Here is a 17,076-nt window from a genome sequence, read left to right as displayed (position 1 = left end):
TGACACGGTGGATTAATAACAAGAAAGAAGAAACATTACAAAAACAATAGGGTCTTTGCCTCTGGGCCTTTTGGTCTTGGTCTCCAAATATAATGTTACTTTCTTTCTTGGATTTGTGTGTTGTGCTTTTTTGATCAAAATGATGATATACCTCAAAACTCTCATTTTAAACTGCAGTGACATTCAAATTCAACTATTATCCATAAGATGTCCTAAAATGGATTAAGTCTTGCTGTATATTTCTACACTTTGTCCCATCGTAATAGAACCCTTCTTTTAGAATAAGAGGATAATTAGAAATGTGCAGTTTGGTATCTTCACACATTTTAAGAGGACTCGTTAAAGAAGAATTATCATGGACATTCATGAGAGAATAGCTTTTAGTCTCACTTTAACGTTCAGGTTTACTTAGTAAACGATACCGAAATGACATTCTGTCAGTTTTATTGGACATTATCTTTTATTTAAACATATAAAATCATGGTACATTATGTCAGTAGTTCTGATTGAGTAAACAATTACAACCTGGAACGAGTTTGAATCTACAACGAATGAGTTGAGTTCTTTTAAAAAGACATTTGCATCAACCTATATGACTCATTGAGATTGATTTGATTGTATAATGGTGCAAGTTGAGCCAATATTCAATCAGAATCTTTCACTTGGTGATACAAGTGCCACATTTTGCACAAATGATGTTCAGGATATGCTATTTGAGAAAAGTATGTTCTCCAGCTGAAAATACAAGATGGCCACCAGTTTTCAAGACGGCTGCCTCATTAAATGCAAAAAAAGGTTTTTGAAGAAGAATTTTATTGACCAGAAATGCGTTAACAATCCAAACATCAACATAAATGTATATTGACTGGAAGAAGTCAATAGAGTCAATTGAATTCCAAGATGGCGGCTATTACGTGACTCAAAGAAACTTAAAGATCTTCATCCTCTGGAAATTTCTGGGTCTCATCTACTGTCTATTTAGTCTTCTTCTTCTTCTTCTCTCCGTTTCCGTTGCTTCTGGAGAACAGCTTCCAAAAGCCTCTTTTCTTGTTTTTCTTGGCCTCGATTTCCTCCTCTAAGACCTTCTTCACCTTCTCTAGTCTGATCTTCTCAGACTGGAGGGTCTCCTTCTCTGCATAAAGAGTCTCCTTCTCAGACTGGAGGGTCTCCTTCTCTGCATAAAGGGTCTCCTTCCTAGACTGGAGGGTCACCTTCTCTGTATAAAGAGACTCCTTCTCAGACTGGAGGGTCTTCTTCTCAGACTGGAGGCTCTCCTTCTCTGAATAAAGAGACTCCTTCTCAGACTGGAGGGTCTCCTTCTCTGCATAAAGAGTCTCCTTCTCAGACTGGAGGGCATCCTTCTCAGACTGGAGGATCTTCTTCTCAGACTGGAGGGTCTCCTTCTCTGAATAAAGAGTCTCCTTCTCAGACTGGAGGGCATCCTTCTCCACATAAAGAGTCTCCTTCTCAGACTGGAGGGCATCCTTCTCAGACTGGAGGGCATCCTTCTCAGACTGGAGGGTCTTCTTCTCAGACTGGAGGCTCTCCTTCTCTGAATAAAGAGTCTCCTTCTCAGACTGGAGGCTCTCCTTCTCTGCATAAAGGGTCTCCTTCCCAGACTGGAGGGTCTCCTTCTCTAAATAAAGAGTCTCCTTCTCAGACTGGAGGGCATCCTTCTCAGACCGGAGGGTCTCCTTCTCTGCATAAAGAGTCTCCTTCTCAGACTGGAGGGTATCCTTCTCAGACTGGAGGGTCTCCTTCTCTGCATAAAGGATCTCCTTCACAGACTGGAGGGTCTCCTTCTCTGCATAAAGAGTCTCCTTCTCAGACTGGAGGGTATCCTTCTCAGACTGGAGGGCCTCCTTCTCTGCATAAAGAGTCTCCTTCTCAGACTGGAGGGTCTCGTTCTCTGCATAAAGAGTCTCCTTCTCAGACTGGAGGGTATCCTTCTCAGACTGGAGGACCTCCTTCTCTGCATAAAGAGTCTCCTTCTCAGACTGGAGGGTCTCCTTCTCTGCATAAAGAGTCTCCTTCTCAGACTGGAGGGCCTCCTTCTCTGCATAAAGGATCTCCTTCCCAGACTGGAGGGCCTCCTTCTCTGCGTAAAGAGTCTCCTTCTCAGACTGGAGGGCATCCTTCTCAGACTGGAGGGTCTCCTTCTCTGCATAAAGAGTATCCTTCTCAGACTGGAGGGTCTCCTTCTCAGACTGGAGGGCCTCCTTCTCTGCAAAAAGAGTCTCCTTCTCAGACTGGAGGGTCTCCTTCTCAGACTGGAGAGTCTCCTTCTCAGACTGGAGAGTCTCTTTCTCAGACTGGAGGTTCTCCTTCTCAGACTGGAGGGTCTCATTCTGAACCAGCAGGGTGTCCTTCTCAGCCATCAGCCTATTTCTCTCCTCCACCTCCTGCTGGAGCCTCTCCTCCTTTGCTATCCTCTCCTCTTCTTTTTGGAGGTCCGAACTTTGTATATCACCCTGGTTTAGGGAGGTGTGATGGAACCTTGCAAGACGACCCTCATTTGTCCTGTGGAGTTTCTGTCTTTCTGCCTCCAACAGTCCAGCCATCCTCTGGAGACTCTCCCTATGGCCTCTGTCTTTCAATGTTTGCATCTCCTTCTCATTCCTCTGGTCCTCCACCAGTTTGAAAATCTTTATCTCCAGCTCCCTTTGAACATTTTTAAGGTAGAAAATATTCTGGTCCCGACACTGAAGTGTATTGATGAGCGCATCAATATGACGGCGCAAATCCATAACCTCTTGACGATTACTAGGCTGAGTAGCACAGTGAGTGCCCTGGCGAAATCCTCCTCTGGGATGGTGCCTTTGAGCCATTTCTCAAGGTTTTTTTTAAAGAAACGATAAACGTGGTCGCTACTATCTACTAACTAACTAACTACTACTACTGTGTCAGCAGGTGCTACGTCCTAGCAGTTTAACAGTTGAAATATTTGTCTTTAAAATCGACACAAAAAGAATAAAGCGGATCCGACTTGTTCAGTTGATATGAAGCTGTAGTAGAAGCTAACTATCTCCTTCTGTGTGTGTGAGAGAGTTTGTGTGTCTATATATCTGCCTCTTTTCACATCAAAGGCACAAAGTTCTGTTATGACATGTGTCTTCAACCTTTCAGCCAATGCCATTTGATCTAAGCCACGCCCAGTGACGCAATATCAAAACCAGGCCACGCCCACCAACGACACGCTCAAACGTAACCACGCCCCGTGACATAATGCCAGATTTAGACCACGCCCCCATCCAGAACAGAGAAAGATCTCTCTCTCTTTAATAAATAGCCTAAATAAATAAATATTTGACTATAACCTCACTGATTTGATTCATCCGTGTATTAGCCAGCTCTTTCAGCACCACAGGTGTGGAAAGCAGCGAGGAGAAAAAAAAGAGAGAAGGGAGAGGGAAGGAGGGAGATGCGCTCTGTATGTGCGTAATTCAGTTTTGATTTAAATTGTTTTGCATGTAGTCCTCATACAGGTCATTTGTGATGTAAATAACAAAATATATGAGGCCTACAGGGCTTAAAAGTGTACATTTTTACTTTTTAATTTAATTTTAATTACGGTAAGTCAGAAGTCAGAAACGGAAAGTTTAAATGAGATATTGGGTATCAGCTGAAATGAACTTTCTGAAACAGTATATGAAGTACTGTAAACTTGTACCACTTTCATCAGCTCCAACAGTAACATGGAGCTTCTCTATTAATGCATTTGAATATAAATATAAATATAAATTTTTCACTTAAATAATTTCAGTCCATTTAATTTATTGCTCGTCTACAGTCGTCATTATTCTTAAATAGAAAGGGCTAGTTTAGGTTTAGTTTTAGTCACAGTTTATCTGGGATTACATTGTGACAACTGTCTTGAGTTACTTTTGTCTCTCTAACAATACAAAGACCTTTCAGTGTATCTCCACACCATTCTGAAGAACCACACCGCTCACGCCTGTGAAGGAGAGACGCTCATCATTGAGTGCCCGTCCAGGACGTCTGTGGCCGTGCTGTCAGCTTTCTACGGTCGACGTGTTCCCAGTCAATACTTATGTCCTTCTGCCGGCACGAACACGACGGAGGAGGAGGAGAAGGAGGAGGAGGATCGAGAGTGCAGCTCTGCTGTTGCAGTCGAGGTACGGTCCACCACGGGGAGGTGGGGTGACCTGATGGGGAAGCGGGGACTGTAGTCAACGTGTGTTTTCCTGCGCCTGCAGAAAGTGCTGTCAGAGTGTCAGGACAAGCAGTCATGTCACATCCCAGTCTTCAGCCCAGTGTTTGGACAGGATCCCTGTCCTCTCACCAGCAAGTACCTGCTGGTCTCCTACAAGTGCCGACCAGGTACAGCTCACGAAGCTCCGTCTTAAAGATGAATGCACTGATTTGTTGCTTAATTAAAAGTCCAAAGCAAGATAAAAGTCGATATTTAGTCATGGAGACGTCAGCAGTCTGTATCCACCATAGTTACGTCTAAGATGAGTCACAATTTCAACAAAACTAAGCAGAGATGATGAAGGTCATGTGACATGATTGAAAGCAACGCAGAGGACTAATAAGAAAACCATGACATTGCAAATAGAATAGAATAGACTGACAAATTCAAAGCCGAGATTGTTTTTCGAAAAACAATACAATTTTCATATGTTTTATAGCTTTGGTCAAAATATTAATTAAAAGGTTGCTTATAAAAAGAAAGACTCGATTGATCTTTGGAAGCAATAATGAAGCATCAAAAACCCACAAAACTACTTCTCCACATTATCTTTATGAACTATCATATACCGGAGCACACACATTTCACACAATGTCATCTGTAATAGATGTCGGCCACTGTGCTGAATTACCTGTCAAGCATTGACTGATTTAGAGAAACCAGGATGTCATGTTCAGGCATAACATGTTGTTATAGCTCCCACAAATCACAAGTGTGAAACTGCAGACATTCATCAAAATGTTTTGTGTGTGTGTGTGTGTGTGTGTGTGTGTGTGTGTGTGTGTGTGTGTGTGTGTGTGTGTGTGTGTGTGTGTGTGTGTGTGTGTGTGTGTGTGTGTGTGCGTGCGTGCGTGCGTGCGTGCGTGCGTGCGTGCGTGCGACGTGTGCGTTATCATGTTGTTGTTTTTAGAGCACCATCGCACGAGACTGGTGTGTGAAAATGAGCGTCTGAGGCTGATGTGTAAAAACGAGACTGTCCTCGCCATCTACTCGGCTACATTTGGACACCTGCTGCATGGCAGTCCGAACTGTCCTCAGGACCCGAGACGACAGAATGACATGGGTATGAAACGACCCACTCTAGCAGAATAGTGAAACAAATGTCTTGTGTTGACTACTTGCAGTACATATCATTTAGAAGCTGATTTAGTTCAGTGATTCTATGTTGACCGTCAAACTTTTCTCCCGGTGAACTGCAGAGTGTTTGTCTCCTGTGGCTCTGAGGAAAGTGTCACGCAGATGTCACGGCAGATCAAACTGTTCAGTCCTGGCTGATACTCAAATCTTTGGGGACCCCTGCTTCCCCGGCACCAGGAAGCATCTGCGAGTGTCCTTCACTTGTGGTGGGTCACGAGCCAAAAGTCAACCGGTACAATTCTCTGCTCCGTCTCACAATTCACCCCCCCTTTCCCCCCCTTCGCAGTGCCTCGATATCTCCTGGAAGACGTGGGTCGTGGGTCCACGGATCCCTTCATGATCTCGGACTACACACACGGTGAGAGTCTCGGTGGGCCTTGGCAGGGTTTTGTGTTGCGTGCAGCAGACTTTGACCCCTCTCACCTGCAGGTGGATGGTACACTGGCCCCACCTACAGGCCTCAAAACGTGCTCTTTACCAACTCACTGGAGATCATTGAAAAAATGTTAGGTATGTGTACTGGTGCCATTTTAGACATTAGGGTGCATGCACGCTTTCTTGGTACGCTATATTTAGAGAGCCGCGCCGATGTTTTACCTTTAACAAAACTGAATGGAAGCTCCCAAAGTGTCTCCAATGTAGAGTGCGGAATGTATAGGCATTACTGCTGTGACATATGATAACGTTGGTTTTTTGTAAAATTCAAGCAATTTGAAACCTTAAGGTAACCTTAAACTAAGTGCACCACTTCTTCTACTTACTTGTGGCTGAAAAGAGCTTTCGCTTACATGGACTTGCAGCTACAGTGGCAATCAGAGGTAGAGAGACTGCAGGAAATGTGTTCTCTGGTACAACTACTATTACATTGCTTACATTGTACTCAAATTTCAGCAAAAAGTACAAACTACGCTTCCCAAGTGATAATAGTTACCTTTCAGCCACATGTTCTTTTAGGAGACATTAGGTTCAATCTACAATTTACATGTTCTAAGTACATTTCTCCGACACACAATGAACTATATATAGAAATCACATAATGGTTAACAAAAGCATACATTTTCTCTCTTAAAAACATACAAATATTGGACAGAATGCATAAAAAAATAGCTTAGATATTGATTCAAATCGTGGGTGTACTAAGTAACTTTTACTAGGATTTACCTAAGTATCAGTAAAAATATTTGCTTGAAGAAAAAAAAATCATAAAAGTAAAAAAAAGAAAATCCTGTTTACAGTAGTATGAATATTTTTTAATAGTTTACTACGCCTGCTGGCTCGTTACATTTAATCCAGGAAAATAGGAGTAACGAATACATGTTGGCCTAACACAATGTTTCTTCAATGTGAATGCAGTTCAATAAATATCTCAGTTTATGAAAACATGAAACATGAGAGAGGTAAATATTATATATATTAACACGAATATATGTCCACCCAGCATATTAGAGAGCAAGCCTGAAAACTATTCATTTCAGTAAAATGCAAAGAAAGCATCAGAAACGTTAATAATGTGTCGCTCTTGTTTTCACCTTTTATGCCCCCTATTGGCTGGAAACCAGATTCTTTCTAAAAATAAAATACACTTTTGACCTCAGACAGCATAGACTGACCATATTAGAACGTTCTAATTAATGGTTTGCATTAAAGAGCTCTGTGTAATTTCTGTAATGACAGACTTCTAACAAATAACTTTAGAAAAACTAATAGTTAAATATGAAGTCATAAGTATCATCACGATATAAAATCAAATTTTACACCCGACAATGCAATGTATTTCATGGTAAAGACAAAAACACAAGTAATCAGGCTTCCCAAAAAATATTTAATGCGACAACAACTGGCAATATTAAGGGGTGGGGCTGGTCAGTAAAATGCATCAAAATGAGCAGAAAAGTGAAATTCCACAGCTTTCACTGTTAAAGGAGAAGCACTCTAATGATGTAAACGGTCCTGAAGAGGGATCAGATGTTGCTCCAGGTTAGAACAGCATAGTCTGCACTTTCTCCATTAGTGTTGAAGGAATGATGTGATACCGAAGATCAACCTTTGATTTTGTTGTTTCATGTTGGCACATTATGAATTCAGCTTGTCTCTCTCCTTTAGGTCTTCCAGAGCGAGTGGCTCTGTACTTTGTGTCTGGTATCTGTGCTGGCCTTGTCTTCCTGCTCTGTCTGTTTGGGGTTCGTTCCACAGTGGTACGAGATGTGAAGGACCTGGTTTCTGACCTGAGCGAGGAGCTGAAAGCAGCTCGCAGAAAGCGCAGGGGGCTCATGGAGGACCTGTATGACGACGACATCTCCGACACATCCTCCTTCCGGCGCCTCACACAGTCCTACCGCACTGCAGACATCCTCAATCCGTCCACGCTAGCGGTTGAGATGGTGGATTGTCAGGGGGAGCAGACGAGGAGGGATCTGCCCAATGGAGACATGTGGCCACACCGGGACTCCAGTCCATACGCCATCCACAAGATTCAAACCTACAACAACTGAAAGAAGTCAGTTCAGTAAAGCTACGGCCTCCTCTAAGTAATGTACTTCCCTATTTGTGTAACTCACAACTTAATGGTATTATTTTTCTCAATTCATATTAAGAACAGAGATGTTGTTGTTTCAATGTCATTTTAAATGGTGATATGGGAACAGGTCGTTTCTCTTATTTTGGGTCAGACATGTTAAGGACTGTACATATAGATCAATGCAGTGTAACCTGCTTTTGCTAATAAAACTCTCTATTTGTGGTGTCACATTTCAGATTTTTGTTTCGAATGATGTCAGCCATATAATGACAAACATAAATGGGATATAGAAAAGAGCACAAAAGAATTACCACAATGATACTGAATATAGCTACATCTAAGGTGAACAGATGTCAAAGGAACCACAAAAATTCACCACAGAGATTTAAAAAAAAAAGAAGAAAAAAGACAAAAACAGGAAACGACCTCAAAGACGAGAAGTACAATTGCCACAAAGATTGACAAAACACTATAAAGAGATACTGAATGACCTCAAAGCCTAAAAGAGTGGCTGCAAAATGGCAACAGATACAACTGATCTAATGAGTAAAATGGTCGTGGCCTGGTGGGTAGAGTTTCGTATCCCAATCTGAAGTTAGTGGGTTCAATTCCCATCTCCGCCAGTTCCCTTGCAAGACACTGAACACCACGTTGCTCCGAATGGATGGATGAGGTGCCTTGCGTTTGAATATATGTGTGTGCGATTAGGTGAATGTGAGTAATGATGTAAAGGGCTTTGCTAGTGCTCAAGCACTATATGAGTGAAATCCATTTATGAGTATGGGGTGGGAGAATGAAAGTTATTTCAAGCAACGTCACCGTTTTGTAAATACCCCTACCATCCAGCAGATGGCAGCAATACGCCAGTGATGCCTCGAGTCTGCCTGTTTAGTGGGTCAAATTTGGGTCTAATGACACGGTGGATTAATAACAAGAAAGAAGAAACATTACAAAAACAATAGGGTCTTTGCCTCTGGGCCTTTTGGTCTTGGTCTCCAAATATAATGTTACTTTCTTTCTTGGATTTGTGTGTTGTGCTTTTTTGATCAAAATGATGATATACCTCAAAACTCTCATTTTAAACTGCAGTGACATTCAAATTCAACTATTATCCATAAGATGTCCTAAAATGGATTAAGTCTTGCTGTATATTTCTACACTTTGTCCCATCGTAATAGAACCCTTCTTTTAGAATAAGAGGATAATTAGAAATGTGCAGTTTGGTATCTTCACACATTTTAAGAGGACTCGTTAAAGAAGAATTATCATGGACATTCATGAGAGAATAGCTTTTAGTCTCACTTTAACGTTCAGGTTTACTTAGTAAACGATACCGAAATGACATTCTGTCAGTTTTATTGGACATTATCTTTTATTTAAACATATAAAATCATGGTACATTATGTCAGTAGTTCTGATTGAGTAAACAATTACAACCTGGAACGAGTTTGAATCTACAACGAATGAGTTGAGTTCTTTTAAAAAGACATTTGCATCAACCTATATGACTCATTGAGATTGATTTGATTGTATAATGGTGCAAGTTGAGCCAATATTCAATCAGAATCTTTCACTTGGTGATACAAGTGCCACATTTTGCACAAATGATGTTCAGGATATGCTATTTGAGAAAAGTATGTTCTCCAGCTGAAAATACAAGATGGCCACCAGTTTTCAAGACGGCTGCCTCATTAAATGCAAAAAAAGGTTTTTGAAGAAGAATTTTATTGACCAGAAATGCGTTAACAATCCAAACATCAACATAAATGTATATTGACTGGAAGAAGTCAATAGAGTCAATTGAATTCCAAGATGGCGGCTATTACGTGACTCAAAGAAACTTAAAGATCTTCATCCTCTGGAACCTTCTGGGTCTCATCTACTGTCTACTTAGTCTTCTTCTTCTTCTTCTCTCCGTTTCCGTTGCTTCTGGAGAACAGCTTCCAAAAGCCTCTTTTCTTGTTTTTCTTGGCCTCGATTTCCTCCTCTAAGACCTTCTTCACCTTCTCTAGTCTGATCTTCTCAGACTGGAGGGTCTCCTTCTCAGACTGGAGGGTCTCCTTCTCTGCATAAAGAGTCTCCTTCTCAGACTGGAGGGTCTCCTTCTCTGCATAAAGGGTCTCCTTCCCAGACTGGAGGGTCTCCTTCTCTGTATAAAGAGTCTCCTTCTCAGACTGGAGGGCATCCTTCTCAGACTGGAGGGTCTTCTTCTCAGACTGGAGGCTCTCCTTCTCTGAATAAAGAGACTCCTTCTCAGACTGGAGGGTCTCCTTCTCTGCATAAAGAGTCACCTTCTCAGACTGGAGGGCATCCTTCTCTGCATAAAGAGTCTCCTTCTCAGACTGGAGGGCATCCTTCTCAGACTGGAGGGTCTTCTTCTCAGACTGGAGGCTCTCCTTCTCTGAATAAAGAGACTCCTTCTCAGACTGGAGGGTCTCCTTCTCTGCATAAAGGGTCTCATTCCCAGACTGGAGGGCATCCTTCTCTGCATAAAGAGTCTCCTTCTCAGACTGGAGGGCATCCTTCTCAGACTGGAGGATCTTCTTCTCAGACTGGAGGGTCTCCTTCTCTGAATAAAGAGTCTCCTTCTCAGACTGGAGGGCATCCTTCTCCACATAAAGACTCTCCTTCTCAGACTGGAGGGCATCCTTCTCAGACTGGAGGGTCTTCTTCTCTGCATAAAGGATCTCCTTCACAGACTGGAGGGTCTCCTTCTCTGCATAAAGAGTCTCCTTCTCAGACTGGAGGCTCTCCTTCTCAGACTGGAGGGCATCCTTCTCAGACTGGAGGGTCTTCTTCTCAGACTGGAGGCTCTCCTTCTCTGAATAAAGAGTCTCCTTCTCAGACTGGAGGGTCTCCTTCTCTGCATAAAGAGTCTCCTTCTCAGACTGGAGGGTATCCTTCTCTGCATAAAGAGTCTCCTTCTCAGACTGGAGGCTCTCCTTCTCAGACTGGAGGGCATCCTTCTCAGACTGGAGGGTCTTCTTCTCAGACTGGAGGCTCTCCTTCTCTGAATAAAGAGTCTCCTTCTCAGACTGGAGGGTCTCCTTCTCTGCATAAAGAGTCTCCTTCTCAGACTGGAGCGTCTCCTTCTCTGCATAAAGAGTCTCCCTCTCAGACTGGAGGGCATCCTTCTGAGACTGGAGGGCCTCCTTCTCTGCAAAAAGAGTCTCCTTCTCAGACTGGAGGCTCTCCTTCTCAGACTGGAGGGTCTCATTCTGAACCAGCAGGGTGTCCTTCTCAGCCATCAGCCTATTTCTCTCCTCCACCTCCTGCTGGAGCCTCTCCTCCTTTGTTATCCTCTCCTCTTCTTTTTGGAGGTCCGAACTTTGTATATCACCCTGGTTTAGGGAGGTGTGATGGAACCTTGCAAGACGACCCTCATTTGTCCTCTGGAGTTTCTGTCTTTCTGCCTCCAACAGTCCAGCCATCCTCTGGAGACTCTCCCTATGGCCTCTGTCTTTCAATGTTTGCATCTCCTTCTCATTCCTCTGGTCCTCCACCAGTTTGAAAATCTTTATCTCCAGCTCCCTTTGAACATTTTTAAGGTAGAAAATATTCTGGTCCCGACACTGAAGTGTATTGATGAGCGCATCAATATGACGGCGCAAATCCATAACCTCTTGACGATTACTAGGCTGAGTAGCACAGTGAGTGCCCTGGCGAAATCCTCCTCTGGGATGGTGCCTTTGAGCCATTTCTCAAGGTTTTTTTTAAAGAAACGATAAACGTGGTCGCTACTATCTACTAACTAACTAACTACTACTACTGTGTCAGCAGGTGCTACGTCCTAGCAGTTTAACAGTTGAAATATTTGTCTTTAAAATCGACACAAAAAGAATAAAGCGGATCCGACTTGTTCAGTTGATATGAAGCTGTAGTAGAAGCTAACTATCTCCTTCTGTGTGTGTGAGAGAGTTTGTGTGTCTATATATCTGCCTCTTTTCACATCAAAGGCACAAAGTTCTGTTATGACATGTGTCTTCAACCTTTCAGCCAATGCCATTTGATCTAAGCCACGCCCAGTGACGCAATATCAAAACCAGGCCACGCCCACCAACGACACGCTCAAACGTAACCACGCCCCGTGACATAATGCCAGATTTAGACCACGCCCCCATCCAGAACAGAGAAAGATCTCTCTCTCTTTAATAAATAGCCTAAATAAATAAATATTTGACTATAACCTCACTGATTTGATTCATCCGTGTATTAGCCAGCTCTTTCAGCACCACAGGTGTGGAAAGCAGCGAGGAGAAAAAAAAGAGAGAAGGGAGAGGGAAGGAGGGAGATGCGCTCTGTATGTGCGTAATTCAGTTTTGATTTAAATTGTTTTGCATGTAGTCCTCATACAGGTCATTTGTGATGTAAATAACAAAATATATGAGGCCTACAGGGCTTAAAAGTGTACATTTTTACTTTTTAATTTAATTTTAATTACGGTAAGTCAGAAGTCAGAAACGGAAAGTTTAAATGAGATATTGGGTATCAGCTGAAATGAACTTTCTGTAACAGTATATGAAGTACTGTAAACTTGTCCCACTTTCATCAGCTCCAACAGTAACATGGAGCTTCTCTATTAATGCATTTGAATATAAATATAAATATAAATTTTTCACTTAAATAATTTCAGTCCATTTAATTTATTGCTCGTCGACAGTCGTCATTATTCTTAAATAGAAAGGGCTAGTTTAGGTTTAGTTTTAGTCACAGTTTATCTGGGATTACATTGTGACGATTGTCTTGAGTTACTTTTGTCTCTCTAACAATACAAAGACCTTTCAGTGTATCTCCACACCATTCTGAAGAACCACACCGCTCACGCCTGTGAAGGAGAGACGCTCATCATTGAGTGCCCGTCCAGGACGTCTGTGGCCGTGCTGTCAGCTTTCTACGGTCGACGTGTTCCCAGTCAATACTTATGTCCTTCTGCCGGCACGAACACGACGGAGGAGGAGGAGAAGGAGGAGGAGGATCGAGAGTGCAGCTCTGCTGTTGCAGTCGAGGTACGGTCCACCACGGGGAGGTGGGGTGACCTGATGGGGAAGCGGGGACTGTAGTCAACGTGTGTTTTCCTGCGCCTGCAGAAGGTGCTGTCAGAGTGTCAGGACAAGCAGTCATGTCACATCCCAGTCTTCAGCCCAGTGTTTGGACAGGATCCCTGTCCTCTCACCAGCAAGTACCTGCTGGTCTCCTACAAGTGCCGACCAGGTACAGCTCACGAAGCTCCGTCTTAAAGATGAATGCACTGATTTGTTGCTTAATTAAAAGTCCAAAGCAAGATAAAAGTCGATATTTAGTCATGGAGACGTCAGCAGTCTGTATCCACCATAGTTACGTCGAAGATGAGTCACAATTTCAACAAAACTAAGCAGAGATGATGAAGGTCATGTGACATGATTGAAAGCAACGCAGAGGACTAATAAGAAAACCATGACATTGCAAATAGAATAGAATAGACTGACAAATTCAAAGCCGAGATTGTTTTTCGAAAAACAATACAATTTTCATATGTTTTATAGCTTTGGTCAAAATATTAATTAAAAGGTTGCTTATAAAAAGAAAGACTCGATTGATCTTTGGAAGCAATAATGAAGCATCAAAAACCCACAAAACTACTTCTCCACATTATCTTTATGAACTATCATATACCGGAGCACACACTTTTCACACAATGTCATCTGTAATAGATGTCGGCCACTGTGCTGAATTACCTGTCAAGCATTGACACTGGTGTGTGAAAATGAGCGTCTGAGACTGATGTGTAAAAACGAGACTGTCCTCGCCATCTACTCGGCTACATTTGGACACCTGCTGCATGGCAGTCCGAACTGTCCTCAGGACCCGAGACGACAGAATGACATGGGTATGAAACGACCCACTCTAGCAGAATAGTGAAACAAATGTCTTGTGTTGACTACTTGCAGTACATATCATTTAGAAGCTGATTTAGTTCAGTGATTCTATGTTGACCGTCAAACTTTTCTCCCGGTGAACTGCAGAGTGTTTGTCTCCTGTGGCTCTGAGGAAAGTGTCACGCAGATGTCACGGCAGATCAAACTGTTCAGTCCTGGCTGATACTCAAATCTTTGGGGACCCCTGCTTCCCCGGCACCAGGAAGCATCTGCGAGTGTCCTTCACTTGTGGTGGGTCACGAGCCAAAAGTCAACCGGTACAATTCTCTGCTCCGTCTCACAATTCACCCCCCCTTTCCCCCCCTTCGCAGTGCCTCGATATCTCCTGGAAGACGTGGGTCGTGGGTCCACGGATCCCTTCATGATCTCGGACTACACACACGGTGAGAGTCTCGGTGGGCCTTGGCAGGGTTTTGTGTTGCGTGCAGCAGACTTTGACCCCTCTCACCTGCAGGTGGATGGTACACTGGCCCCACCTACAGGCCTCAAAACGTGCTCTTTACCAACTCACTGGAGATCATTGAAAAAATGTTAGGTATGTGTACTGGTGCCATTTTAGACATTAGGGTGCATGCACGCTTTCTTGGTACGCTATATTTAGAGAGCCGCGCCGATGTTTTACCTTTAACAAAACTGAATGGAAGCTCCCAAAGTGTCTCCAATGTAGAGTGCGGAATGTATAGGCATTACTGCTGTGACATATGATAACGTTGGTTTTTTGTAAAATTCAAGCAATTTGAAACCTTAAGGTAACCTTAAACTAAGTGCACCACTTCTTCTACTTACTTGTGGCTGAAAAGAGCTTTCGCTTACATGGACTTGCAGCTACAGTGGCAATCAGAGGTAGAGAGACTGCAGGAAATGTGTTCTCTGGTACAACTACTATTACATTGCTTACATTGTACTCAAATTTCAGCAAAAAGTACAAACTACGCTTCCCAAGTGATAATAGTTACCTTTCAGCCACATGTTCTTTTAGGAGACATTAGGTTCAATCTACAATTTACATGTTCTAAGTACATTTCTCCGATACACAATGAACTATATATAGAAATCACATAATGGTTAACAAAAGCATACATTTTCTCTCTTAAAAACATACAAATATTGGACAGAATGCATAAAAAAATAGCTTAGATATTGATTCAAATCGTGGGTGTACTAAGTAACTTTTACTAGGATTTACCTAAGTATCAGTAAAAATATTTGCTTGAAGAAAAAAAAATCATAAAAGTAAAAAAAAGAAAATCCTGTTTACAGTAGTATGAATATTTGTAATAGTTTACTACGCCTGCTGGCTCGTTACATTTAATCCAGGAAAATAGGAGTAACGAATACATGTTGGCCTAACACAATGTTTCTTCAATGTGAATGCAGTTCAATAAATATCTCAGTTTATGAAAACATGAAACATGAGAGAGGTAAATATTATATATATTAACACGAATATATGTCCACCCAGCATATTAGAGAGCAAGCCTGAAAACTATTCATTTCAGTAAAATGCAAAGAAAGCATCAGAAACGTTAATAATGTGTCGCTCTTGTTTTCACCTTTTATGCCCCCTATTGGCTGGAAACCAGATTCTTTCTGAAAATAAAATACACTTTTGACCTCAGACAGCATAGACTGACCATATTAGAACGTTCTAATTAATGGTTTGCATTAAAGAGCTCTGTGTAATTTCTGTAATGACAGACTTCTAACAAATAACTTTAGAAAAACTAACAGTTAAATATGAAGTCATAAGTATCATCACGATATAAAATCAAATTTTACACCCGACAATGCAATGTATTTCATGGTAAAGACAAAAACACAAGTAATCAGGCTTCCCAAAAAATATTTAATGCGACAACAACTGGCAATATTAAGGGGTGGGGCTGGTCAGTAAAATGCATCAAAATGAGCAGAAAAGTGAAATTCCACAGCTTTCACTGTTAAAGGAGAAGCACTCTAATGATGTAAACGGTCCTGAAGAGGGATCAGATGTTGCTCCAGGTTAGAACAGCATAGTCTGCACTTTCTCCATTAGTGTTGAAGGAATGATGTGATACCGAAGATCAACCTTTGATTTTGTTGTTTCATGTTGGCACATTATGAATTCAGCTTGTCTCTCTCCTTTAGGTCTTCCAGAGCGAGTGGCTCTGTACTTTGTGTCTGGTATCTGTGCTGGCCTTGTCTTCCTGCTCTGTCTGTTTGGGGTTCGTTCCACAGTGGTACGAGATGTGAAGGACCTGGTTTCTGACCTGAGCGAGGAGCTGAAAGCAGCTCGCAGAAAGCGCAGGGGGCTCATGGAGGACCTGTATGACGACGACATCTCCGACACATCCTCCTTCCGGCGCCTCACACAGTCCTACCGCACTGCAGACATCCTCAATCCGTCCACGCTGGCGGTTGAGATGGTGGATTGTCAGGGGGAGCAGACGAGGAGGGATCTGCCCAATGGAGACATGTGGCCACACCGGGACTCCAGCCCATACGCCATCCACAAGATTCAAACCTACAACAACTGAAAGAAGTCAGATCAGTAAAGCTACGGCCTCCTCTAAGTAATGTACTTCCCTATTTGTGTAACTCACAACTTAATGGTATTATTTTTCTCAATTCATATTAAGAACAGAGATGTTGTTGTTTCAATGTCATTTTAATGGTGATACGGGAACAGGTCGTTTCTCTTATTTTGGGTCAGACATGTTAAGGACTGTACATACTGTATAGATCAATGCAGTGTAACCTGCTTTTGCTAATAAAACTCTCTATTTGTGGTGTCACATTTCAGATTTTTGTTTCGAATGATGTCAGCCATATAATGACAAACATAAATGGGATATAGAAAAGAGCACAAAGAATTACCACAATGATACTGAATATAGCTACATCTAAGGTGAACAGATGTCAAAGGAACCACAAAAATTCACCACAGAGATTTAAAAAAAAAAGAAGAAAAAAGACAAAAACAGGAAACGACCTCAAAGACGAGAAGTACAATTGCCACAAAGATTGACAAAACACTATAAAGAGATACTGAATGACCTCAAAGCCTAAAAGAGTGGCTGCAAAATGGCAACAGATACAACTGATCTAATGAGTAAAATAGTCGTGGCCTGGTGGGTAGAGTTTCGTATCCCAATCTGAAGTTAGTGGGTTCAATTCCCATCTCCGCCAGTTCCCTTGCAAGACACTGAACACCACATTGCTCCGAATGGATGGATGAGGTGCCTTGCGTTTGAATATATGTGTGTGCGATTAGGTGAATGTGAGTAATGATTTAAAGGGCTTTGCTAGTGCTC

At 42.3% G+C, this 17,076-nt stretch overlaps 2 protein-coding genes across 2 annotated transcripts; both read left to right on the top strand.

Annotated features, from left to right (window-relative positions):
• Nucleotides 1–426: 426 nt before the first annotated feature.
• LOC308111354 (protein eva-1 homolog C-like) lies at nucleotides 427–8,091 on the top strand (the record flags this gene model as incomplete). The annotated part of the gene is made up of 8 exons (XM_080466216.1): nucleotides 427–436; nucleotides 3,916–4,136; nucleotides 4,218–4,341; nucleotides 5,124–5,276; nucleotides 5,413–5,556; nucleotides 5,637–5,708; nucleotides 5,780–5,860; nucleotides 7,454–8,091. The coding sequence occupies 8 exons, from the start codon at nucleotides 427–429 to the stop codon at nucleotides 7,840–7,842; spliced, it is 1,194 nt and encodes a 397-aa protein (XP_080322342.1). The 3' UTR covers nucleotides 7,843–8,091.
• Nucleotides 8,092–9,206: 1,115 nt separating this feature from the next.
• On the top strand, nucleotides 9,207–16,324 carry LOC308111353 (protein eva-1 homolog C-like; the record flags this gene model as incomplete). The annotated part of the gene is made up of 8 exons (XM_080466215.1): nucleotides 9,207–9,216; nucleotides 12,645–12,874; nucleotides 12,956–13,079; nucleotides 13,591–13,734; nucleotides 13,871–14,014; nucleotides 14,095–14,166; nucleotides 14,238–14,318; nucleotides 15,911–16,324. The coding sequence occupies 8 exons, from the start codon at nucleotides 9,207–9,209 to the stop codon at nucleotides 16,297–16,299; spliced, it is 1,194 nt and encodes a 397-aa protein (XP_080322341.1). The 3' UTR covers nucleotides 16,300–16,324.
• Nucleotides 16,325–17,076: the final 752 nt, after the last annotated feature.

This window comes from Lipophrys pholis (genome assembly GCF_963383615.2).
Source record: "Lipophrys pholis genome assembly, chromosome: 6".
Lineage (NCBI taxonomy): Eukaryota > Metazoa > Chordata > Actinopteri > Blenniiformes > Blenniidae > Lipophrys > Lipophrys pholis.
This window is presented reverse-complemented; position numbering and strand designations above follow the sequence as displayed.